Below are 25,837 nucleotides of genomic sequence, written 5' to 3' on the forward strand. Positions count from 1 at the left end.
AAAGTCAAAAGAGTTTTAACTATACAATATTGGAGCCCAGCTGCATTATTTTGCCATTATACCCGCTGTGATCCTGGGATCAAACCATAACAAACGAGATTCAGTGTTTCCATTGAGTGTTTGATTATTGTGGGCAAGATGATTAGTCACAGTATCTTCTACTGAGAGCCAGCAGTTCCTGTGTAGCCCCTGGAGAAGAGGCAGACAGCATTGTGGGATACCGTGAGAGACAGAAAAAGCACAGCTTCTCAGCTAGAGAAGCTTGTTGACCTATGATCAGAAAATGAAGAGTAGAGAGAAGACCGATACACAGGACTCACAGGACCGGCAGTTTACAGCCATGGCCGATGGGCATTACATTATACCTGCAATGTTCTGACAAAACTTGTAAAATGTAATATACAGTTGAGATCTTACAGTCATTAATCTTCTGTCTGGATTTTGAGTGTTTGGATCTCTTCCTGTGTGGACAGTGGGTATAGCAGGGTTATATAATGATGAGAGAACTGGGCCTGCATCGCCAAGGCTTGTAGACTTGAGCCAACTGCCAATATACACTCATTCTGATACGGTGCTATGCTGGTTATAAATATTATAGAAGATAATAAACCTGAATATACTGTACATACAGTGAGGTCCATAATGTTTTGTACAGTCACATTGGTCTTTGGCTCGGTTGAAGACCAAAGTATTGTCACCAAAATGAAGGAAAACCCCCAAACACCTGTCTGACAAACCAGAAACATTCTGCAGAAGGCAGACGTGGATGTGCCAGTGACCATTCTACACAGAAGACTTCACAAACAACTAGGTTATACTGCAAGATGCAAAGCACTAGTAATATCAACATAATATTAATGGGGGGTGGGGGGCTATAAGAAGTCCTTTCTACATAGTGAAACCAAAGTGCATAAAGTACCTTTAAACAAAAACTGAGATTCTGCACTTTAACCATGTGTGAATTGTTTGATTACAAATGTAAAATTGTGGAGTAGGCCACATTCATTACTACATTACAACGATTCAATACCTCCCCCCAGCGGTCGCTCGACATTGAATGACTAACTGCATTGTAGTGTGTCGTTTTTTCTTCCACTGTCAGTATATTTACTCGGTACAGCTACATTTTTTTAAGTAGATGGCAAGGCTCAAACTTGCACAGAGACAGCTCAAAAAACGAGAGAGTTTACAGTCTGTATGGAAAATACGAAATATAATCAGCTATCGGCGTGGTGCACTACAACTCCAACAATTCCTTTCACTACCACGTGTCCGTCGGTCATGTGGCAAGAAGGGAAAACCAGCGCTTTGCGCAACTGGAGTAGAAAATAAGTTTTAAAGAAACATGCACGGAGGGAATGAGAGCGAAGCGAATTCCCCTCAAAGCTCCACGATTGCGGCTACGAAGTCGCCAGAGGCGCCCGACATTGAGGGTGCAAGGGACGAGGGCTCTCAGCTATGCGGTTATCTCAATAAGGTCGTGGGTAAAGGCCCACTAAGAGGTTTTAAATCCCGGTGGTTTGTGTACGATCCCAGGACGTGCTATTTGTATTACTTCAAGACTCCGCAAGACGCTCTGCCCCTGGGACACATTGAAATAGCCGATGCCAGCTTCTGCTACGATGTGGAAGGGGAGGAGGGACAGTTTGAGATCCGCACTTCAGGAAAGGAATTTTTGCTCAAGGTTTGTACACACTGGCCGGCAGATTATTCACTTTCTTATGGGACATGTCGGTTAGCCTACTGAATCCTGGATCTCGCAGTATAGCTAACTGAGTCATTGATTATATATATATATATATTTTTTTTTTTAGTGTAGCTATGATATGAAGCTACAGTCTTGGTGAACTGCAGCACGTCGACTGCTGGCATCTGTATTTGTGAGAGAAAGATTGGTTCTGTAAGCGCACTCAATTTACCTGCGTTTGCGTCGAATGATGTGATGGGCACGGTGAATGATTAGCCGTATGCATGAAGCTTTTCCAAATGTGACACTTTTTTTTAAGCGAGTGACCGACAATGTGTAAAAGTTTGCGTCCGAGCCGAGTACAGCCCCAGTGGTTCTTCTGGTACTATGGTAAATGCTTGGGATAGGGAGTGGTTTGCACATATTGTGAAAGTACTTGCTTTTCATTGAAGGAATGGGATTTTCTGTTTTAATACTGACTGCGCTTTAGGGCAGGACGAGGTCAACAGGTTTCCTGCTTTGATTTTTACTGAATGTCATTTATGAAAGTAGATAGCTTCTAATCTCAGAACGCATTGTCTTCCATATCGGGAAAAAATTATCATCTCACACGGAAAACGTATGCTTGTTTACGTATGCATGAAATGTCTATTGTCTATATATGTCTATATAATGTCTATCGATGGCGAAAATGACATGCTCAAAATGAAAATATAAATAAATGAGAATCTTTTAATAAATAAAAGATGACAGGTGCGTATAGCCAAAGCCGATAATGAGAACAAGAAAAAGGTGCCAATAGAGCAAATCTAGAGCGCGCTTGGCACCTTTTTCTTCTTTATATAATGCTATAAATAGTTAGTCTTTGGTATATTTAGTAAGTCAAGCTTCTTAAAGTGCAATACCTGTTTCGCAACATTGTCCCCATTATTCGTTAGTAAAGCAAGTGTAGGCTACCAATAATAGAAATGGGTTGTAAAATCAACAGCGATGGCCAGAACAATCACGTATGTTTTTCGATTCAATCGCTCAAGATGGCAGGTATTTTTGCTTCTGTTGGCTACAGATCGCACACTGGTGTCCAAATTACTTCCAGCATTCCACCGAACATGGCCGGAGTGGATCGTTCTGTGCATCTTTTCAGTTCAAATGGCACTGATTCCATCTTTGTTGGCTACTACACATTCCATGGATGTTTTGTAGTCGTAGTGTATATGAGTATATCAGCACATCAGTTGGTTCAAGTTTGTGGTGGTTGTCAATCCAAGTCGGGATGTCTTTGTCTTGACAACACCTTTTAAATTAAGATTGAAGATGTAAAGTGGGAGAGTGAGTGCCATTGATTCCATTATTGTTGACTATACTACGCATGTGGATGTTTTTTTCTCTATGTTGTGGACCTCAGAAGTGTGAGCGCTCTTGAGGTGATGTGACCCCTGTGCAAATTGCCTGTGCAAGTGTGTGTTTAGGTGACTCAGACTGAAGATTCACTCCGCTTTTAGCACACTGAGTGAATCTTCCATTTGTTGTTCCGTGCACTATGAAATGCACGTTTGACTCCACATATGAAGCACAGAGGCTGGTGTCCCTGGTGCAGATACTGGAAGAACACAAGCAGGCATGCTTTACAGAGTGGCTTTAAATTGACTCTACATGTAGTTTTTAGCCATTGGTCTGCGAACATGGCTCAAGGCTACATTACATAACGTAACATATAACATAACATAACGGCGAGAACAGGCCATTCAGCCCAGCAATGCTCGCCTTTTCCTACCCCTAAGTGTATTTCCTGGTCACTGATGAGAGAGTGAATAATATCATTCCTCTGTTCCCCCAGGTTGCAGGTAAGATGCCAGGGATTCTGAAAGAACACACTTCCCGCTGCAGTCTTCCTTTAACCGCATGAAAACAAATGTAATAAAAACCAATTATTCCTGCATGCATGCATGGCAAACACTCGTCATACCCCTGCTTCATTTAGAAAGAAGCCAAGATTTTCAGGCAGGAATTTTCAGTCTACATGGTGAATGTCGCTTTAGTAGCTAATACTTTGCAGGCAGTAACAGATTTTCCTAGCTAGTATAGGGACATCTTGAGACCTTGACCACCAACAAGTGCCTGGCACTGGATGTCACATGTCATGGCCACTAGATGTTTGGGTTGAATCCCTGTTAGGCTACGCTGCCTCTGAGAATGAACCTCGTTGTGTGTCCTCCTTGTTGGTTAACCTCCCTGCAAGACAATATATTCTCTCTTATTTTGACTTCTTCACTAAAATAAAAGCAAGATAGCAAGGAAAGGGCTTCCGTTAAACTCCGTGCACTGCGCACACTGCAGAAGTTCAGCTAATCTGTAACGCTCACTAAGCAAATAGTGACGTTTGGGTGGAAGCCAGCAGCTGTACTTTTTCCACGGAGTGAAAGGCAGGGCAGGATAGCGATTGCAGTGCATTTCATGATCTGAGTCAGAGACCGTCAGTGTGGGGTTTCTTCAGCCTAAAGCCTGCAGGGCATCCCCCAGGTGTTAATAGTGGAGGCGCTGCAGCCCCGCCAAATTCATGAGCACCTGCGCAGACATGAGAGAAAAATCAATAGATCCTTATCTCCATGGACGGGGACAAAGGGCACAGTGTTGCTATTTAGCAATTGGTATTGTGTATTCAAGCTTTCACGCGGTTACATGACATTACATTTGGCTGACACTTTTATCCAAAGTGACTTACAGTTGATTAGACTAAGCAGGAGACAAATCTCCCCTGGCCGCAATGTGGTTAAGGGCCTTGCTCAAGGGCGCAATGGCTGTGTGGATCTATTTGTGGCTACACCGGGGATCAAACCACCTACCTTGCAGGTCCCAGTCATGTACCTTAACCACTACGCTACAGGCCGCCCTAGGTTAGGTGTAGGCTGTACCATGTGAAGGCCACGGTTTACCTTTTCACACCACGAGTGCTTACCCCATACTTTCCCCTTCCACTAACTGTTTTCCTGGGAGAAACCCTGAAGTGTGAGGCATTTCTTTATGCTCTGTGTGTCATTTTCTTCCATTTTTTATTTGTATGTATTTTTTTTTTTTGGAAGATGAATGCTTTATTGGCTCAGTAGGAAAAGTCTGTCGTGGCATATGTACGGTTCTCTGAGCTGAGTGGCGAGGACTGAACGTGGATGACATCACATCCTGTCGGTTTCAGCCACATACAGATGTGCAGGAAACTGCTGCACGTGGAGGAGCTGAACATGCAGGAAGGCTGAAACGTTGACCGTTATGCTCCGGTGAGCTCAGAATAGTCAAACGGTACAAAGAGCAGAGAGCTTCAATTGTGTTTTCTGTGTACCGCTGTGCACCAAACCACAGTCACACCCTGCCTCTCTTCCTTACAAATCACGTTCTTTGTGTCAGGCAGACCCAGCTTCGTGACTGGATCATGTGCCTGAATGCAGGTTTATTTTTGGTTTTGCAGGAAGTTTAGAATGTGTAAACAGAGAGGGCTTAAGTGAATACGGGTTTATTTGAGTATGGATATATAGGATTTATGTAGGATTTTACATGGATGCTTTACTGTGAAAGGAGAAAGGGAATTGCTTGAATCAAGTGTAGCCAAGTGTAGTACCCACGTCAGGCATTTTCCACTAGACTGCTAGCTACATGTCAGCTGAGTTGGAGAAGGAATGGTTAATTAGCTAATTTGGATGGTAAACATGTTAGCCAGTTGTATGGATAAACCAATCACTCTTGGACGATAATTAATTGGCTACAGAAACCTGGAAGGAATTTCCAGTGTAATAGGACATAATCCAACCTTGGGCTGGGCCAAAGATCCTTACAGCAGACAGGGATGACCTGGCCAATTGTGTTAAATGGCCGAACCAAGGGAAATTTAATTGCTGCTTTTTTTGCTCGGTCAAAGACGTTGAGTGGATGGTGAGTCCAGGCAAAGTATTTTTTATGTCTGTGAGAACCACAGAATTATGCAGAGGAAGTAGTGTTCTGGGCTGAATTGAAACCAAATGTAATTTTCCAAACATTGTTACGAGTCAGCTATTTGACACGTTTATATTGTGGAATATCTGATTGCTAATACCTAGTTGGTCAGGAAAGGCATGACAAATATGCAGTAAGGAAATCAGGGAGGGAGCAAATACATTTTCACAGCACTGAAGATGTCATACTGACCTATTTGTCAGTTGTGTATGAAAATATGAAAGCATGTTCAATCCATCCAGTTATTCAATCTGCCAAGATCATTTCTGGAACAAATGTCATACTTTATTATATTAATATAGTATACATGAAGAAACATTTTCACAGTGAATGGTCTCAGATCAATAGGCTTGTATTGCTAGACAAAGGGAACCTGAGTAAACACACACAAAAAAAAAAACATGTATTATGTAAAGTCATTGTATTTATTGAAAAAAGCTATGAAACGCCCATACTGTATCATCCTTGTGAAAAAAGTAAAAAGAGAAACTGCCACCTGAGTTACTCCCCTTAGGTAGTTAGATTCAGCTGATTGAACGCAACCAGGCTTGATTACTGCCAGCCCTGTCGAATCTAAATCTCACTCATGGTAAACCTTAACTTCAGTCGCCACAAAGTTTCTAGAAGCGTACTATGCCACAATCAAAGGACATTCCAGGGGAGATGAGTGGGGGGGGGGAAAGCTGAACTGTATATAGTAAGTCTGGAAAGGATTAAAAAGCCATTTCTAAGGGTCTGGGGCTGGGTTTGATTCCAAATTGTATGGTTTCTGCCTGACGTTCCCTTCCCTAGCTTCATGGGGGGAATCCCCAAAATGCCTAATGTGAAATATGGAGGCCACATGAAGTGGGGTTCAGTTTTGAATTGTAAAAGGGGGAGGGATCAATCATTCCCTGGCCCCCCTCGAGTTCCCTCCTTCCTGCCAAGGGTACAGAATGCGAGGTTACGGTCAGAAGGGAAATCCCACAATGCAATGTTCCATGTGTGAAGAAAAGATCAGCAAATCGGTGCACTTTCAAAGGAAGAGGCGATATATTTTTTGTCGGAGTTCAGGAGGTTTGGGAATAATTTATGAGCGCATGCTGAGTCAAGTTAATTCAAGTGAAGTCAAGTCACTTATTTATGAAGCACATTTAAAATGACTACCGTCAACCAAAGTGCTGTATAATTTCTAATTACTATATATGTTAAAAATAAAAACGGTGAAAAAAATGTTGTGGAATGGGCAGGTCAATTAAGCGATTTAAGAACTGAGAATTTAATTTTGTCTGATACTTTAGCCTACATTTTTTTTGTATTTGTATTTACTATTATTTTATAAGACTGGCTGGTGTGGGCAGCCTGTAGCGTTGTGGTTAAGGTGCATGACTGGGACCTGCAAGGCTGGTGGTTCGAATCCCGGTGTAGCCACAATAATATCCGCACAGACGTTGGGCCCTTGAGCAAAAGGCCCTTAACCCTGCATTGCTCCGGGGGAGGATTGTCTCCTGCTTTGTATAATCAACTGTACGTCACTCTGGATAAGAGCATCTGCCCAATGCCATTAATGTAATGTAATGTAATGTAATGTAATGTAATGTAATGTATCATTCCAAAGTCATCTGATGGGGAGAAAAATGATTGGGCAATAAGCTGCGGTTTCTTCCTGTATAGGTTGTTAGGGCGGTTCAGGTCCTGTTTGGCTTGTTCGTCCTCTATCCTCCCTGGCAGAGCACCTGTTAAGGCAAAATGGTTTCAGATCTTCAGACAAAATGTAATATTAGACAACGGGAACCCAGAGTAGACACGACACACATTCAGTGTAAGGAATATGCAACAATATTGGAAATCAGGAAGGGGTCTAATACTTTTTCACAGCACTGTAGTGATTTTGGAGTTAGCGCTTCAGATATTTCTATGTTATTTCTATGTTATTTCTATGTTCTATGTTCTATATGTTACAAGTGCAGATGTTCTTGCATTACGATTGGCTAGTCTCCGCACACGCCCAGTAAATTCCCTGACCGATCGCAGTCTGACGACCATCTCCATTGACTTGCATTGTAACGCGTGTGTTGTCATTTCCTGCGCTGTTTTTGTGAGTTCCTCGCCCGCAGTGCAGTGACGTGTCTCTGTTCCCGCAGGCGCCGAGCGGGCAGGTGATGCGGTACTGGCTGCAGCAGCTGCAGCAGATGCGCTGGGAGTTCTGCACCGCCCGAGGGTCCGGCTGCCGGGATAGCTGGAGTTCCCCCACCCTGCCCCACCCCCACAGCGGCCTGGTGGCTCGCAACGCTGGTACAACTGCAGCGCCCACCCCCGCTGTGCACACAGCCACAGGACAGCACACACGCACAGACAACATACACACGCACACAGGCACACACACAACACATACACACACACACAAATACACACACACACCATTGTGCACACACCTCCGCACACATGCACACACACACACACACACACACGCACGCACACACACACCACTGCGCACACCTCTACACACACACACACACACCACTGCGCACACCTCTACACACACACACACACACACCACTGTGCACACACCACTGCGCACACCTCTACACACACACACACACACACAAACTGTGCACCCACTCGGGGACACACATTTGCGTTTATATTGTTAGATTCTAATTGTGAATACTCTTCAGAAATAAATGTTTGTAATTATTTTAATTATTTTGTTGTTTGTGCTTTTCTTCTGCTGGTGAATAATTCAGAGGCAGAGGTATAATTCAGACTGCTATCACACTCGCAGCGTTTGATGAGTGTCTGGTGGGCTGCAGTTACCCACAGGAGTTGGAAGTGTAGCTGCTTGGGAGATGATAGCACGTGTCCAAGAGGCAGGCCTGCTGTAATTAGGCCAGACTGCTTTTTTTTACGGTCATGATTTAAGCATTTCCTACTGAGATCGTAAAATACCACAGAATCACATTACCATGCTTTATGCCATCTAGAATTTCTTGGCTAACTGGTCTGTTGGTATTGGCTTTATACTTTTTGAAAATATATTGCTTTGATTGCTTTGTCGCTTTAATGTTGCTTTTTCATTGTAGAGCGTGTTAACATAAATAAAACTATGTCTTTAAACATAGATCCCCACTGTCTCGGACCGGTTCTCATGCATGTTTTATAGTTGATTGTACAGATGTATGTATGTTATTGAGCTGGTAGCTAAATGAACTCGTATATACTGTAAATCAGAAGAGGTGAATACAGCGATGATGAATGTGTTTGTAGTGTTGACCCTGACATGATGTCTACACAGGGTGAATCTAGGACTAGGACTTGCCAATCAAGGGCTTTCATGTGTGCCCGTGTTGAGCATGTCACTTATCCTTTTATGTTAAAAAAGTATTTGTAGAATAAACAAAATAAATGTATCATACAATATAATAGTGAAAACACGAACCAAAAAATACCAGTAGTTGCGTGATAAGAGGCTTTGATGTGCAGTGGTTAAACAATACTTGACAATGCTTCAATGAAGAAAGCAGATGGGTAAACTCAGCCTAATGGGAAGTTGTAGAGCGTAAATATTGACACAAGCTGGTTGACTGGTAAAGAACACCCAGTTCTTGGTGCACACCGTGCACTATAACACGCAGGTTCCTGCCCTATTCCAACACCTGCACGATGAGAAGAGCTACTGCTATATTGGGCTTCCACACCAGACCTGGGTCAGATATGTAATCGTTTTGGATTCAAATACTTTTCTGTGCTCGATCAAGTATCACTGAGCCAACCAAGAGGTCCAGAGAGTTGGATTCGCACTTCATTGGAGTGTTTCATTGGTTCCAATACACCAAACAAGGTCAGTAAAGCTTCAAAAATAATTTGAATCGAATCAATTGCGCATTTGGCCCAGGTCTTTTCCATACAGCATCCCGAGAAAATACTGTATTGCTCTCGCAGGAGTGCATGCATTCACTACTTTACATTGCTAAGCATTTAGCAGACGCTCTTATCCAGAGCGACGTACAACCAATTCATGCATGAATTCACACGCGCACACACTGGCGCAAATGTGTAGACGGATAGACGCAATGTGTAGGGATCTGTGCTGTGTGTTTCTGCCCCAGAGGCCTTTGCCCTGGCCAAGCGCAGTGACACTGTGGAGAAGGTGGAGAAGGTGCGGAGCGACTTCGCCGTGGAGACCAGCGCGGAGGGGCAGGTGGGGGCGCACACCGCCCGGAGCCCCACCGCCAACCTCAATCGCTCCTTCAAACAGTGGGGCACGGAGCTGAGGTGAGCCTGACCACAGACCCCACACTCTGCCCTGCTGGACCACACCCTGCCCTGCTGGACCACACCCTGCCCTGCTGCCCCACACCCTGCCCTGCTGGACCACACCCTGCCCTGCTGCCCCACACCCTGCTCTGCTGCCCCACACCCTGCCCTGCTGCCCCACACCCTGCCCTGCTGCCCCACACCCTGCCCTGCCGCCCCACACCCTGCCCTGCTGCCCCACACCCTGCTCTGCTGCCCCACACCCTGCCCTGCTGCCCCACACCCTGCCCTGCCGCCCCACACCCTGCCCTGCCCTGCTGTACCACACCCTGCCCTGCCGCCCCACACCCTGCCCTGCTGCCCCACACCCTGCCCTGCTGTACCACACCCTGCCCTGCTGCCCCACACCCTGCCCTGCTGCCCAACACCCTGCCCTGCCCTGCTGTACCACACCCTGCCCTGCCGCCCCACACCCTGCCCTGCTGCCCCACACCCTGCCCTGCTGTACCACACCCTGCCCTGCTGCCCAACACCCTGCCCTGCCCTGCTGTACCACACCCTGCCCTGCCCTGCTGCCCCACACCCTGCCCTGCCCTGCTGTACCACACCCTGCCCTGCCCTGCTGTACCACACCCTGCCCTGCCCTGCTGCCCCACACCCTGCCCTGCCCTGCTGTACCACGCCCTGCTCTGCTGCCCAACACCCTGCCCTGCCCTGCTGTACCACACCCTGCCCTGCCCTGCTGCCCCACACCCTGCCCTGCCCTGCTGTACCACACCCTGCCCTGCCCTGCTGTACCACACCCTGCCCTGCCCTGCTGCCCCACACCCTGCCCTGCCCTGCTGTACCACGCCCTGCTCTGCTGCCCCACACCCTGCCCTGCCCTGCTGCCCCACACCCTGCCCTGCTGCCCCACACCCTGCCCTGCCCTGCTGTACCACACCCTGCCCTGCCTTGCTGCCCCACGCCCTGCCCTGCTGCCCCACACCCTGCCCTGCCCTGCTGTACCACACCCTGCCCTGGCTGACATGGTCACAAGCTGGGATAGCACCCAATGCTATGGCTTTTCTCCAAATATGTTTTCTGGTGGAATTGTCACTGGTAAACATACAGCAGGATTAACAAGGAGGTTCTTTCATGTACATCTTAACCAAGATATTGTCTGCAGCGTGGTCTAAGTCATTTAAGTTTTAAAAGTTGGTATTTTTATAATTTCTTTTTTTGTGAAAAGATGACACGCACCATCTTCACTTTGAGTCCAGCAGCTGTTTGAATTCCACCCTTGGTATTATGAAACTGAGACGTTTCGCCTTTTACAAGTATTTATTTAATTAAATGCTACATCCCATAACAATGTATATGGGTCAGTGTGTACAGTATATTAGTTTACCGTACGAATACCACTAAATATGTGGTGTTGCGTGACCAAGGGGGCAACATTGCACAGTTCTCAGTTCTACAGGCAGCGCATGCTGTAGCATTTGCAGCCTGAGACTGCACGTTAGGGAAAAGGGAAGCTCTTCTGTTGGCATGAATTTCGCCGAGCTCGGCTCGAGAGTGACTCAGCAGAGATGCATACTCCGAGTCATCCACACCATGTTTCTATATTGTCCAAACAAAAGCAATAATGTAACAAATTGGCAGATGGGGAGACATTAGATAAAGAAAAAGCACCGTTTGCGACGACATTTTCTTGTTGGAGAAAATGATTGACTTATGATTGTTATGATTGGCTTGCAGTGAAAGGGAAAAAAGGAAGCCTGTTTTTTCTGCTTGGTTTGGTGAATTCAATAACTGCTAAACTGGTCATGCTTGTATTGTACCTGTTGATGTATCATCTCATGCATACGGCCCTTTGTGAAAAGGCAATTTTGGGAAGTTGGCAAATTGTCCGCCTCCTCTGTCCCGACAGAAACTCTTTTCGGCCGGGTCGCGGGGGCGAGTCGAAGAGCAGCGCCTCCTACCGGGTCCGCTCGGGCGACTGGGAGATGGCGGCCACGGGCATCCCGCAGGACGCCCCCAGGAAGACCCCCACAGAAACACACAAGAGTGAGGCTTCGCTCTGTTTTCACACTGGGGGCAGGGAGTAACTGTAGACCTCGGCAGTGTGTCTCTCCAGAGCCAGGAGCTGCTCTGCCAGGGATGCAACCCCCCGATGGCCAAGGTTTATTGAGGCCTTGTTTTTGCCGTTTTATAGTGAGCACCATAATTCTTTGGACGGTGACACATTTTAGTTCTGTTGACAACCTCATTGTCATTGTATCTTTGCAAACTCAAAGTGCTCAGAGTACAGAAACAAAATAACAAAAAAAAATGTGTCACTGTCCAATGAATTATGGTGCTCATTATTTATTTATTAATGTCATTGTTTTTAAACGTCTTGACAATTTTAAAACAAAACATTTATGATGTCTTCCATTTCTTTTTTCCTTTACTGTACACTACATTGCTTGATTGTTAGCTTATTTTGGGACATTTGTTCTGCTATATTACACACATCTCTCGAACAGCATACAATTTCAGATATTTGCAGATAAGGTCTCCGTCCACAGGAATATGTTTGTTTCTTAGTTAATAAGGAGCGGCCATTTTATAATATGTTGTTACGGTATTGGTTGTAGAAACACACGCATCAGTTTGCTGGGTAATAAGTACCAGGCGTTGATAAATCGGCTGAGAAACACCGGCGCTTTACTAATTTGCCGGCCTCGCTCTGTGCCGTAGACTCCAGCGGCTCGGCGTTCACGTTCGACCTGGGCCGCGGGTCCCTGCGCCCGCGCCGCCCCTCCCTGCGGGACAGGACGGCGTTGGGGAGGCTGGGTCGCACCGCGGACGCGCCCCCGTCAGAGTGCAACGGCAGCAAGGTCTCCCAGACCGAGCTGCGCCTCCAGAGCCAGGAGGAGGAGCTCACACTGCTCCGCGAGGAAATGGCCAGTTACAAGGTAGTATTCTCTCTCTCTATCTCTCTCTCTCTCTATCTCTCTCACTCTCACTCTCTCTCTCTCTCTCTCTCTCTCTCTATCTCTCTCTCTCTCTCTCTCTCTCGCTCTCTAACTGTCTCACTCTCTGTCTCACTCTCTGACTCTTTCACTCTTTCACTCACTTTCTCACTCCAAGGATTCCCCTTCCCCTTTGCCTCTCACACACATTTTTTTAATTTTTATTCCTTGCAGAAGTCCTAGTTGTTTGTAAATGATACATGTGATATGGGTGGATTCCCATAATGTGCATCTTTGTTTTCTGTTAGTCTCGTGTAAGTTCTCTGCAGGCCTTCGGTGTTAATACAGCCATGCACATGCAGGTGTTGTGATGCTTGGGCCTGATGCTGAACAGCAGCAGTTGGGCAGACCTGGGTCTAATGCATGTGTTGTGATGCTGGAGCCTGATGCTGAACAGCAGCAGTTGGGCAGACCTGGGTCTAATGCATGTGTTGTGATGCTGGAGCCTGATGCTGAACAGCAGCAGTTGGGCAGACCTGGGTCTAATGCGTGTGCTGTGACTGTCCTACTGCCCGTCTCCTAGGAGCTGGTGCGGGTCCTACAGCAGAGCCTGAAGGCCTCGCAGATGGAGAGGAGCCCTGCTGATGCCACGCCCAGGGATCTCAGCGACACGCCCCAGGACGTGTCCGGAGGGCCCCCGAACGTCACTGCGGACACGCCCGAGGAGGATGAGCGGGCGCGGGCCCTCAGGGGCCAGCTGGAGAGGCTGGCGGCGGAGAAGGAGGGGCTGCAGGGCGAGGTGGTCGCTCTGCAGGGCAGGATGGGGCAGATCAGCGAGCAGCTGGCCATGCTCCTGGACACCATCCAGGACAAGGACCGCATCATCATGCGGCTCTCCCAGCAGGGCGGCGCCAGCCCCGCGGCAGACTGCACCTCCCCCGCCTCCCTGGCCCCGGAGCCTCAGGAGCTGGACAAACTTAGGGTAGGGGCTCAAACCCAAAATAAACCCCTCACTACACCTGTGTTAAACCCTCTCTACACCTGTCTTAAACCCCTGCTACACCTGTGTTAACCCCACCACTACACCTGTGTTAACCCCACCACTACACCTGTGTTAAACCCTCTCTACACCTGTGTTAAACCCTCTCTACACCTGTGTTAAACCCCTCCTACACCTGTGTTAAACCCTCTCTACACCTGTGTTAAACCCCTCCTACACCTGTGTTAAACCCCTCCTACACCTGTGTTAAACCCTCTCTACACCTGTGTTAAACCCCTCCTACACCTGTGTTAAACCCCTGCTACACCTCTGTTAAACCTTCTCTATACCTGTCTTAAACCCTCTCTACACCTGTCTTAACCTCACCACTACACCTGCGTTAAACCCTCGCTACACCTGTGCTAAAAACACATCCTATACCTGTGCTATAAACATGCTACAGTACATCTCTGCAAAATCCACTTAAACTCCCATTCAGCCTCTTGTAAACCCAAACCAAAATGGGCCACAACTGAATATGCTAAATCTATGCTAGACTCATGTTAAAATTACTCCCAAGGCATGTGCTAACTACATACCCCAAGCTAAACCTCTGCTAAACCCCTGCTAAAATCTTATCATTTCATAATTATTTTGGCATATATACTTTAAGACTGTAAAAGGTGCATTAGACTATAGCCTTAAATCATGTTGTACCAAATGATAATACTGCCACCTTGAAACTAAGAAGTGATAAGGAGTGATAAGAGTGATAAGATTTTTTTGATGCTGGGCAAAATTCTGTACAAAATGTTCCCTCTCCATACAGTGCAGTTTCTTCGGAGTGTGTGTTTCTTAGTATGATGTTAGCGTTGTTGCTGAAATAGTGGCATTGTCTCTTTCGTCATGTTCCTTTGCTCATTTCTGTTTTCTTTTTCCCTGCTGATTTGTGGCTTTGTGCGATTCTAGGATAGTCTGCAGGGATATAAATCACAGAATAAGTTCCTGAACAAAGAGATCCTGGAACTGTCCGTATTACGCCGCAGTGCGGAGAGCAGAGAAAAGGTCTTGGAAGCCAAGGTAACTTTCAAATAGTCGTGTGTGCCCTCAGATGAACTACATCTCTCGTGTAACAGTTCCTAGTTCTATGTTTCTTGTGTAACTGTACACTGTGCTAACTGTGTGTTGTGTGTCGTGTGTAACAGTAGCCTTTGCTGTGTCCTGTGTGGTAGCACCCTGTGCTAACTGTCTCTTGTGTAGCAGCACCCTGTGCTAACTGTGTCTCCTGTGTAACAGTACACAGTGCTGTGTCCCCTGTGTAACAGTACCCTATGCTACTGCTAACTGTGTCTCCTGTGTGACAGTACCCTATGCTACTGCTAACTGTGTCTCCTGTGTGACAGTACCCTATGCTACTGCTAACTGTGTCTCCTGTGTGACAGTACCCTCTGCTACTGCTAACTGTGTCCCCTGTGTGACAGTACCCTATGCTAACTGTGTCTCCTGTGTGACAGTACCCTCTGCCACTGCTAACTGTGTCTCCTGTGTGACAGTACCCTCTGCTACTGCTAACTATGTCCCCTGTGTGACAGTACCCTATGCTAACTGTGTCTCCTGTGTGACAGTACCCTCTGCCACTGCTAACTGTGTCTCCTGTGTGACAGTACCCTCTGCTACTGCTAACTATGTCCCCTGTGTGACAGTACCCTATGCTAACTGTGTCCCCTGTGTGACAACACAGTTAGCAGTAGCAACAGGTACTAACTCCTGTTGCAGTATGTGTAACTGTGTTAACTCCTGTTGCAGTATGTGTCTCTGGAGGCAAAGCTGTGCCAGGTGGAGAGTAAGTACCTGGTGCTGCTGCAGGAGGTGAAGAACCCTGTGTGCTCCTCGTCAGAGCAGAGTCCCGCGCGCGAGGTCATCTGCAGGCTGCTGGAGGACGCCCTGCAGGTGGACAGCAGTGAGGAGGAGAACCCCATCTTTAAACCTCACCCCGTCAGGTACTGCAGCCCCTGCCCCGTCCTGCTAAACCTCACCCTGTCAGGTACTGCAGCCCTCCCTGCCCCGTCCTGCTAAACCTCACCCTGTCAGGTACTACAGCCCTGCCCCGTCCTGCTAAACCTCACCCCGTCAGGTACTGCCCTCTCCTGCAATCCCCCTCCTGGTCAGGTATTCCAGCCCTGCCCTCTCCTGCTATACCCCACCCCTTCAGGTATAAATTATCCATTTAGCGTGGACAGTTTTTCAAGTTTCCTTTTGTCACTCACAAAAAGAATGAAATGAGCTTTGGATAAAAGCATCTGTTAAATAGAATGTAATGTAATGTTATCCACTGACCCCCCCCCCCCCCCCCCCCCCCCTCCCTCAGCGAGTACGATGTGTACGGCTTCAAGACCGTTCCCGAGGACGACGAGGAGGAGAGGCTGATGGCCAAGGCCCGGGCGCTGGACCTGCACTCCTTGTCCCTGACCAACCAGGAGGTGTCGGTGGGGGTGCGCTGGGAGAACTACCTGGCGGGCACGGTCACCCGGGAGATGGCGCGGTCGCCGGAGCTGAAGGCGCTGATGCGCAGCGGCGTGCCACACGAGCACCGCTCCAAGGTGTGGCGCTGGTGCGTGGCCTTGCACACCGGAAAGTTCCGGGAGGCCGTCCCGCCCGGCTACTACGAGGGCCTGCTGGCCAAGGCCCGGGAGAAGCAGAACCCCGCCTCCAAGCAGATCGAGCTGGACCTCATGCGCACGCTGCCCAACAACAAGCACTACTCATGCCCCTCCTCCGAGGGCGTGCAGAAGCTCCGGAACATTCTGCTGGCCTTCTCCTGGAGGAACCACGACATCGGCTACTGCCAGGGCCTCAACAGGTAGCCCGACCCGCACCGTCCGGGGCAATACAGATACCCGTGCTGGTGATTTCCATTGCCATGTCCTCAGTAGCGAGAGTGTCTGAATGGCTAACTCTACTGCCAGGGTCTGAATGGGTAACCAGGCTTGCTAGGGTTTCTATAAGTACAGCCAAGCTCAATGGGCCCTTCAGAAATATTGTCTTGATGTGAAGTACATGGAACGTTCATTTCATTGGCCAGAAGTCACACTGGGGGGGGGTTTAGCTGATATCGTCTCATACAGGGTAGCTGGGTTCCACAGCTTACTCCTGCATCAGCTCCTCACAACCACGGGCCTGGTACCCACAGACAACCAGTTGTCATAAGAACATTTGCAGTTTTCTTGGTGTACATGCAAGAGGCGGTACGGTGGTGACTCAAGAAGCGTGATTAGTTTAATCGTGATTGCAAATGATTGTTTTATTGAGAAAGGACCCTCAATAGTGCCCTGACTGTCTGCAGTGGCTCGCTAGCGTGGCTGATGTCTGCCCCTCGTCTAGGTTGGCAGCCATCGCCCTTCTCTACCTGGAGGAGGAAAATGCCTTCTGGTGCCTGGTGACCATCGTAGAGGTGTTCATGCCACGGGACTACTACACCAAGACTCTGCTGGGATCACAGGTGAGGGCGAGGAAGATTGGGCAGCAACCCCTACAAGAGCAATCACTTCCAAACAATCAGGCAATGCCAAGGACTGCTGGATTTTTAATGTTCTAGTTACCCGTGAGCTAGTCCCTGATGGTAAGTGTAGCCATAGCTGCAATTTTCTTTAGGTAGCACTAACATTTAAAGACCACCAACTGTGCTGCCTAAACTTCACCATTGCTCTTGTGTTGTTGGCGTCTAACCTGTTGGTGATATAGTTCAGTATATGCAGGTCTGTTGTGCGGATGGTTTACTGCGGGAGTGCTCCACGAAGCAGGAGCTCGGATGTGTGTGTAGTTTTAACAGAATTTGCATATTTCTTTCACGAAAATAAATAAATACATTTAAGTTAACTAATAGAAATAGCTAACAGATTTAACATGGTGCTTCTTCACTCAAATAAGTAGTAATTCACAGAAGCGTTTTTGTAATATTTTGTAATTTCTATTTTATGGTGCAAGAATGCAAGAATTATTGTACTTAAATGGCAGTGAATTTCTCTAAACTTCAAATGAACATGATTACTGAACTCAGATGAACAGGTTTAATGAATTCAGATGAGCAGGATTAATGAACTCCGATGAACAGGTTTACTGAACTCAGATGAACAGGATTAATGAACTCAGATGAACAGGATTACAGGACTCAGATGAGCAGGTTTAATGAACTCAGATGAGCAGGGTTAATGAACTCAGATGAGCAGGGTTAATGAACTCAGATGAACAGGAATACTGAACACAGATGAACAGGATTAATGAACTCGGATGAACAGGATTACTGAACATAGATGAGCAGGATTAATGAACTCAGATGCATTTCCCCGGCCGTATCTCCAGGTGGATCAGCGGGTGCTGAAGGACCTGATGACAGAGAAGCTTCCTCGTCTTCATGCTCATTTCGAGCTGCACAAGGTGGACTTCTCCCTCATCACCTTCAACTGGTTCCTGGTGGTTTTTGTGGACAGCCTGGTCAGTGACATCCTCTTCAAGATCTGGGATGCCTTTCTGTACGAGGGACCCAAGGTAAGACATACAAATATGTAATGTGACTGTTGGCGGGCGGGGAGGGGTTGATTATGTCCAGTTAGATCGGCCATTTTCTCTTTAAGAACAGTGTTTTGGCACCAACAGCCAACCGCTAATTTCTTCATGGCCAAAGGGCTAGCATGCTATAGGAGATTCTGTTATGAACCTCTTTACAAACCATTGCTTATGATATGAAGACAAAGGCACGACTGAGTTTTATTTCTCACAATATAATGAAAATCAGATTCTGGGTCTGTATTGGACAGCACAGAATGTTTCTATTACGCACCCCCTATTGAGCTGCCGAGCCCATGGGCAGAGGTGGAAACTGTGCTAATTGGCAAATCCAGGTGATTATACAGTGGGGCAAAAAAGTATTTAGTCAGCCACCAATTGTGCAAGTTCTCCCACTTAAAAAGATGAGAGGCCTGTAATTTTCATCATTGGTTTACCTCAACTATGAGAGACAAAATGAGAAAAAAAAATCCAGAAAATCACATTGTCTGATTTTTAAAGAATTTATTTGCAAATTATGGTGGAAAATAAGTATTTGGTCAATAACAAAAGTTCATCTCAATACTTTGTTATATACCCTTTGTTGGCAATGACAGAGGTCAAACATTTTCTGTAAGTCTTCACCAGGTTCACACACTGTTGCTGGTATTTTGGCAAATTCCTCCATGCAGATCTCCTCTAGAGCAGTGATGTTATGGGGCTGTCGCTGGGCAACACGGACTTTCAACTCCCTCCAAAGATTTTCTATGGGGTTGAGATCTGGAGACTGGCTAGGCCACTCCAGGACCTTGAAATGCTTCTTACGAAGCCACTCCTTCGTTGCCCGGGCGGTGTGTTTGGGATCATTGTCATGCTGAAAGACCCAGCCACGTTTCATCTTCAATGCCCTTGCTGATGGAAGGAGGTTTTCACTCAAAATCTCATGATACATGGCCCCATTCATTCTTTCCTTTACACGGATCAGTCGTCCTGGTCCCTTTGCAGAAAAACAGCCCCAAAGCATGATGTTTCCACCCCCATGCTTCACAGTAGGTATGGTGTTCTTTGGATGCAACTCAGCATTCTTTCTCCTCCAAACACGACAAGTTGAGTTTTTACCAGAAAGTTCTATTTTGGTTTCATCTGACCATATGACATTCTCCCAATCCTCTTCTGGATCATCCAAATGCTCTCTAGCAAACTTCAGACGGGCCTGGACATGTACTGGCTTAAGCAGAGGGACACGCCTGGCACTGCAGGATTTGAGTCCCTGGCGGCGTAGTGTGTTACTGATGGTAGCCTTTGTTACTTTGGTCCCAGCTCTCTGCAGGTCATTCACTAGGTCCCCCCGTGTGGTTCTGGGATTTTTGCTCACCGTTCTTGTGATCATTTTGACCCCACGGGGTGAGATCTTGCGTGGAGCCCCAGATCGAGGGAGATTATCAGTGGTCTTGCATGTCTTCCATTTTCTAATAATTGCTCCCACAGTTGATTTCTTCACACCAAGCTGCTTACCTATTGCAGATTCAGGCTTCCCAACCTGGTGCAGGTCTACAATTTTGTTTCTGGTGTCCTTTGACAGCTCTTTGGTCTTGGCCATAGTGGAGTTTGGAGTGTGACTGTTTGAGGTTGTGGACAGGTGTCTTTTATACTGATAACGAGTTCAAACAGGTGCCATTAATACAGGTAACGAGTGGAGGACAGAGGAGCCTCTTCAAGAAGAAGTTACAGGTCTGTGAGAGCCAGAAATCTTGCTTGTTTATAGGTGACCAAATACTTATTTTACCGAGGAATTTACCAATTAATTCATTAAAAATCCTACAATGTGATTTCCTGGATTCTTTCCCCCCATTCTGTCTCTCATAGTTGAAGTGTACCTATGATGAAAATGACAGCCCTCTCTCATCTTTTTAAGTGGGAGAACTTGCACAATTGGTGGCTGACTAAATACTTTTTTGCCCCACTGTAGCAAAGTACTGTGGAGGGCGTTTACTTTCTGTTCCTGGATTTTTCATTTGTACAAACAGGTTCATAGCAGACCAGGAAAGTACCAAGCTCCCTGCCACTGGCGAAAAACAATTCACTTGCATGAGTCTTGCCCTTCTAATTGCAGCAGGGCATGTTTGTGCTTGCATTGTCACCAAATAGGGCCCTTAATGTTTTAAGCGGTGTTTTTTATTTTTGTATTATTTGAACTCCATGCCTCATGCTCTGTTGGTCAGTTTGGATAAGAGCATCAACAGAAAAAATTAAATAAATAGCTGATAGTCTTTCACTCTGTAAAATGGGCCTTTATTTTTGGGACAGATTTTCCACCCTGGTTCTTAAAATTTCTCCATCTGACAGATATCTTTAAGGCAGCTAGCAATGATATATTTGCATCAACTGGGTCTTGAAGCTGTGGAAGGTCATTTTATACTGTCCCTCATATAATACTAATTATTGTCATATAATACTAATTATTGTCAGAGAATTTTGTCACCCAAAGAGACAATAGTCAGAGAGAAGTTGAAAAAGAGATAACACTCTTTAAGCTCAACACATTTTATTTGGAAATAGGAGAGGCTAACACACTCATATTCAGACGTGCCATAAGTCTCAAAATCATATTTCAGAAAAACAGCTTTTATAGCTCAATATGACCTTCAGGGAAATTCCCCATTCTTGAGCCAAACTGGTGTGAGGGAGGAAGTGAAGATGCTCTCCTATCACTTGGAATGCTAGACAACCATGGGACTGACAAGTTCAGTTATTTAGTGTTCTAATTTCACTTTGGCATCCTAATGAGTCAGCCTGCAGGTGTTTGTGTGCGTACACACACACACACACACACACACACCATTGTGCACACACCACTGCGCACACCTCCACACACCATATATATATGTAGTTGTACAGATGATAAAATGGTGATAATGCTGTATGTGTATGTGTATGCTTTTTGTCGTCTCCAGATAATATTCCGCTTTGCCCTGGCCCTCTTCAAGTACAGTGAAGAGGATTTTCTCCGACTGCAGGACCCGACCACCATTTTCAAACACCTCCGCACCTTCACCCACGATATCCTGGATTCCAGGTAAAAATGCATCTGGGCTGGTTTTCTTCCTGGTTACTGTGTGTATGACGGCTGCATGGATATCAATTGCGTGTGTGTACTCACGCAGGTTGCCAGTGTATCATAGTAATGACTGAGCATGTTTGTTTTTATAATATTTTCAAGGTGAAAATCCTGCACAGTATGCCTTTAAACATTAAAATATGAAGATTCTGTGGGTAACTGAGCTGGAATCATCATTTCCCTGTAGCATACATAGTGTGGTGTTTTGGTCGCGACTGTTGGATGTTGCTCATTATGATTATCAATATTCAGATCAATTTGCAGTATGATTTTCACACTTCAGACAAGAGCAAACCTGAAAGGGAAAAACCCTACCGTCTACTAAATGTGTTTAGAGGAGCTTGACTCTGTACTGCCCCCTACAGGAAGCTGATGGCCCTGGCGTTCCAGGGCATGAACCCGTTCCCCCTGAGGCTGATCCAGAATCGGCGATCCTTCCACCTGGAGAGGGTCCGCCTGGAGCTCACCGAGCTGGAGAACATTCGGCTGACCTTCCTGAGAGAGAGGGAGAGCACCACGCTCCACGACCGGGTTCCCCTCAGCGACGACGACGAGGACAACTAGCCACGGGCTAATTCACTCTCAGACACGCCACTGGCAAATAGGAAGTGTGGAGTGCTTTGTTCCGGCATTTTCTCCATTCAGTTGCCAAACAGCAGATGGGCGATTGGCTGGGTGTGTTGTGCATGAGTGTGACCTACCTGAGCTGGAACCTGGCCCCGTTCTGGTCATTTAGATGTTTGTTAATGACAAGAACCGCTAAACTATCCACGTTTACAGTCCTTCTTGCGGAGTACATCAGCATTGCCACTTATACTTTTTGCTTTTTTCTGCATGTTCTATCTTTTTTTTTTATGGGGGCCTTGCGTTGCTGCCTGGGTGTGCCAGGGTAAGAGGTTTATAAGACCAAATTGAACTATGCAGCTGAAAGTAAAAATAATTTGTAATATAAATAAATTGTTATTTAGATGATGCTTTTATCCAAAGTGACTTATGGTCGATTCGACTAAGCAGGGGGCAATCCCCCCTAGAGCAATGCAGGGTTATGGGCCTTGGTCAAGGGCCCAACGGCTGTGAGGATTCTTTTGTGGCTACACTGAGGCTTGAACCACCAACCTTCACCAGTAGGCTACAGGCTGCCCCCTAGATTACGATGGCGACTGTGGAAGTGTTTTAGAATGATAAGGTATTAATCAGCATGAGCCTTTCAGACCAGAAGCATAAAGTATAGATAGAAATGATTTGTTTCCTTTGGTACCCTAGTGTCAAAGAAACAGGGTTTTCAGGTTTGATTGCTGGAAGGGGGGTTGGTATGGTGTTGCGGCTGGGCCCTGCTCTTTTGTAGTGTACTTATCTGATCTGTTTCTGTTTCTTCATCAAGATAAACTTTGGAATTGCAAGCATAAGCAAGCCTGCACAAGCGACAGCAATGCAAGTACACTGAAACGCATGAGTTCTTCTGTGCTGCAGTTGCACACATATCGGTGATGTGTTGGCATCTAACCTCTTCTCCATCCTTCCCTTAACTTCACATGCGCACTTCTTTAAATCATCCACGTCTTTATTTTTATTTTTTTTGCACTTTAAGCTCTTTTTCACGGATCTGTAGCCTACAGCCCTCTTCCCGAACCCTCCATGCCGGCGGGAGATGTCTCTGAATCATTCGGCACAGCTGGAATCCGCTCACGAACACCGGATGAGCCGAGAACAGGAAGAGCCACAAAGAAAACACGGCCTGGATTCTGAGCTCAAATATAAAGACAAGGCCAAATGCCAAGCGTCTGAGCTCAAGACATTTAACGTTAACTGAACGGGTGTTGTGAAAATGATCCTGACATTGTTGGTTTGACCTTTAAATGCCAATTTTTCCTTTCCCATTTTATCTTTTGATGTCTGTCTGTCTGGCAGCTGGTTATGTTTAAAAGTGAAATTGATCATCCTCAGGTTTTGCAAACCCGTACTCTAGCCGGCCTTGTAGTCTGTACATAGTCAGCCCCTTGCACTCAGCATTTCCAGTATGTCAAAAATGTACAGGCGTCTCCATATTCCGATGACCTTTGACCCCCTGGCATCTACAGGCTCGGCTTCAGTGTCTCGGCTTTGTGGCTTTGCGATCGCACGTCAGTTTGAGGTCCTTCTGTGTCTGAGAACGTTCCCTCGGCTCGCCTGCAGCCATGGAAGACTCCGCGATAATGCTTTCTCTCGCTCTGTACCTGCTGGCCTCCAGGGGGAGTGTTTTTTTATTTTTATCCCTTGTTTAAGGATAGTCTGGATATAATAAAAGCGCAATTGACACAGACCTTAAGCAGGACGGTTGTGTCTAATGCCTTTGCGTTTCTGCTGGAAATGTGAATGTCGTTATATCACCGGACGTTATTATGCGTCTGAGCGAGGCTGTTAAATGCAGGGCTCTAGTGGAAGTGAGTGCGAGGCTGGAGAGCGAAAGGACTCAGTCCTGAGAGGAGGGTAAGAGTCTTTTAAAATCCTCGTTTGGTTTACTTAGTTCTTCTTTTTTTTTTACGCTTAGAAATTCTCCTGGAATCGCAAATGAGTGTTTCTTGTTACTTTTATGTAATCGCCATATGGCTTTGTCATAAACGTACAGAGAACAGTTGCCAAAGTATTATGTGGTGCAATGGATATTACCATGACGAACCTGATCATAGTGCACCTTTTGCCATTTAATTAATGTTGAATTGTCAGTCTTGCAAATTGGGACACACTGGCATTTCAAGTCATGGAATCTTGCACTTCAGATGTATATAAGGGCATCTCTGACAATCTTTGTTAAAATTGTAGGTTTTCATTGACCTGGTTCGACCCATTCCCTGCTGAGATTTAGAAAAGCTGATTATATGAGTGGGAATTCCACTCACACAGTAGGGCTACTGAATTGCCCCAATGAATTAAGGTCAGACACACTCGTAATTCCTTTTCTCTCATATCAGATCTTTTTCTGTTCGATATTGACCTACCATCAACACGCTGTATGTTTTTTTTTATTTCTTATAAATGCTGTTACCAAAACTCAAAATTGTTTTTTCATTACTACATAATTACATTTCATTGATGTGTGTGTGTGTGTGTGTGTGTGTACTGTATATGTATAATGAAATTCATGGATCTTTTGAATGCACAACAAAAAACACTGCAATATCATGTTTTGGTTTCCAGGATTCCAGTTTGGGCCTGTTTTCTACTGTGCTGCTGAACAACCTGTAGCTTAGTTTCTTCTACTTGCGCTAAGGAGACCGTGTTCTTTGTCAAAGGACAGCACCTGATGTTATAGTCATAAATTTACCACCGGCAACTTCAGTAGCCAATTGGAACCTCTAGAGGGCAAAAGGAAAGCAGGAACTGCCCCATTGGTTACTGTACATGATCTGTGACTGTGAGCCAATGAAAAGCCCAGCCTCTCCAGATGAACCGCTAACATGTGGAATGTTCCATTTAAACAAGCAGCTCCTTGGTCTTTAAAATGAGTGGGGTGGGCGGGGTGTCCCAGAAGGCTTTGTGTTACACTACATATGCTGTGGGCTCACTGACTGTAGTTGGACACAAATCGAAATAAAGGGTTTGGAGATGATGACCAATGCCCTCCCCACTTTAACGTGAGATCCCGGTCAGCCAGAGGAGTTGTGACTGAACAGTGAGGTGGGGGAGTATTTGGCTGACGAAAACCCCGCTCTCCCTGGGCGACGTGGTCAATTGTGTGCCTCTGTGTGGGACTTTTGACTGTAGCTGCCACGGAAGCACATTTAATATTTAAAGGTACAATAGGTAATTTCGGACTTCTATTGGTCAAGAGGGGAATAGCAGCAACAAACACCTTCAAACTACAGCACTGTTTTTCCCTCCCCCTTCTCTGTAAATGCACTGACGTTGAAACGCCATTGGCTGTGGCAATTAAAACAAATCTAAACCAATGACCTTGAATTATTGGACAGTTATACAATGTTTTGGTACAGAGTGTCCGGCTGTATGTTTTGAAACCCGTATTTAAGGACTATGAACACAGGCAGAGGGTGAGTCAACATGTCAGTTATCCACTTGCACAGATTGATATTGACTATCCATTTAGGTTAAATACGTTACATAACACAAGGGATTTACAATGTTCTTGTAAAAATATTTTAACACAAAAATCTAACCTATTGTACCTTTAATATATATATAAAACTATGCGCCTATATCTCTTAGGTTTCAGTGTTTTAATTTTGTGAGGTGGTTGTCACCAAAACTGTTTAAAATCTAGACATACTGTAGTGAAAACTGCTTTCTGGGCACACATGCCCAAGTGCCCATCTATGGGTACATGTGTGTACTGTATGTGTGCCTTTTTCTCCTGTAGGTGG

General features: G+C 46.2%; 1 protein-coding gene across 1 annotated transcript; it reads left to right on the plus strand.

Annotated features, from left to right (window-relative positions):
- The first annotated feature begins 1,299 nt into the window (after positions 1-1,299).
- On the plus strand, positions 1,300-24,516 carry LOC133131635 (TBC1 domain family member 2B-like). The gene is made up of 13 exons (XM_061247009.1): positions 1,300-1,684; positions 7,792-7,942; positions 9,757-9,922; positions 11,817-11,953; positions 12,629-12,846; positions 13,427-13,825; positions 14,792-14,902; positions 15,629-15,822; positions 16,191-16,682; positions 17,204-17,321; positions 18,182-18,367; positions 21,319-21,440; positions 21,848-24,516. The coding sequence occupies exons 1-13, from the start codon at positions 1,346-1,348 to the stop codon at positions 22,044-22,046; spliced, it is 2,832 nt and encodes a 943-aa protein (XP_061102993.1). The 5' UTR covers positions 1,300-1,345; the 3' UTR covers positions 22,047-24,516.
- The last annotated feature ends 1,321 nt before the right edge of the window (positions 24,517-25,837 follow it).

The sequence above is a fragment of the Conger conger genome, chromosome 6, assembly GCF_963514075.1.
Source record: "Conger conger chromosome 6, fConCon1.1, whole genome shotgun sequence".
Lineage (NCBI taxonomy): Eukaryota > Metazoa > Chordata > Actinopteri > Anguilliformes > Congridae > Conger > Conger conger.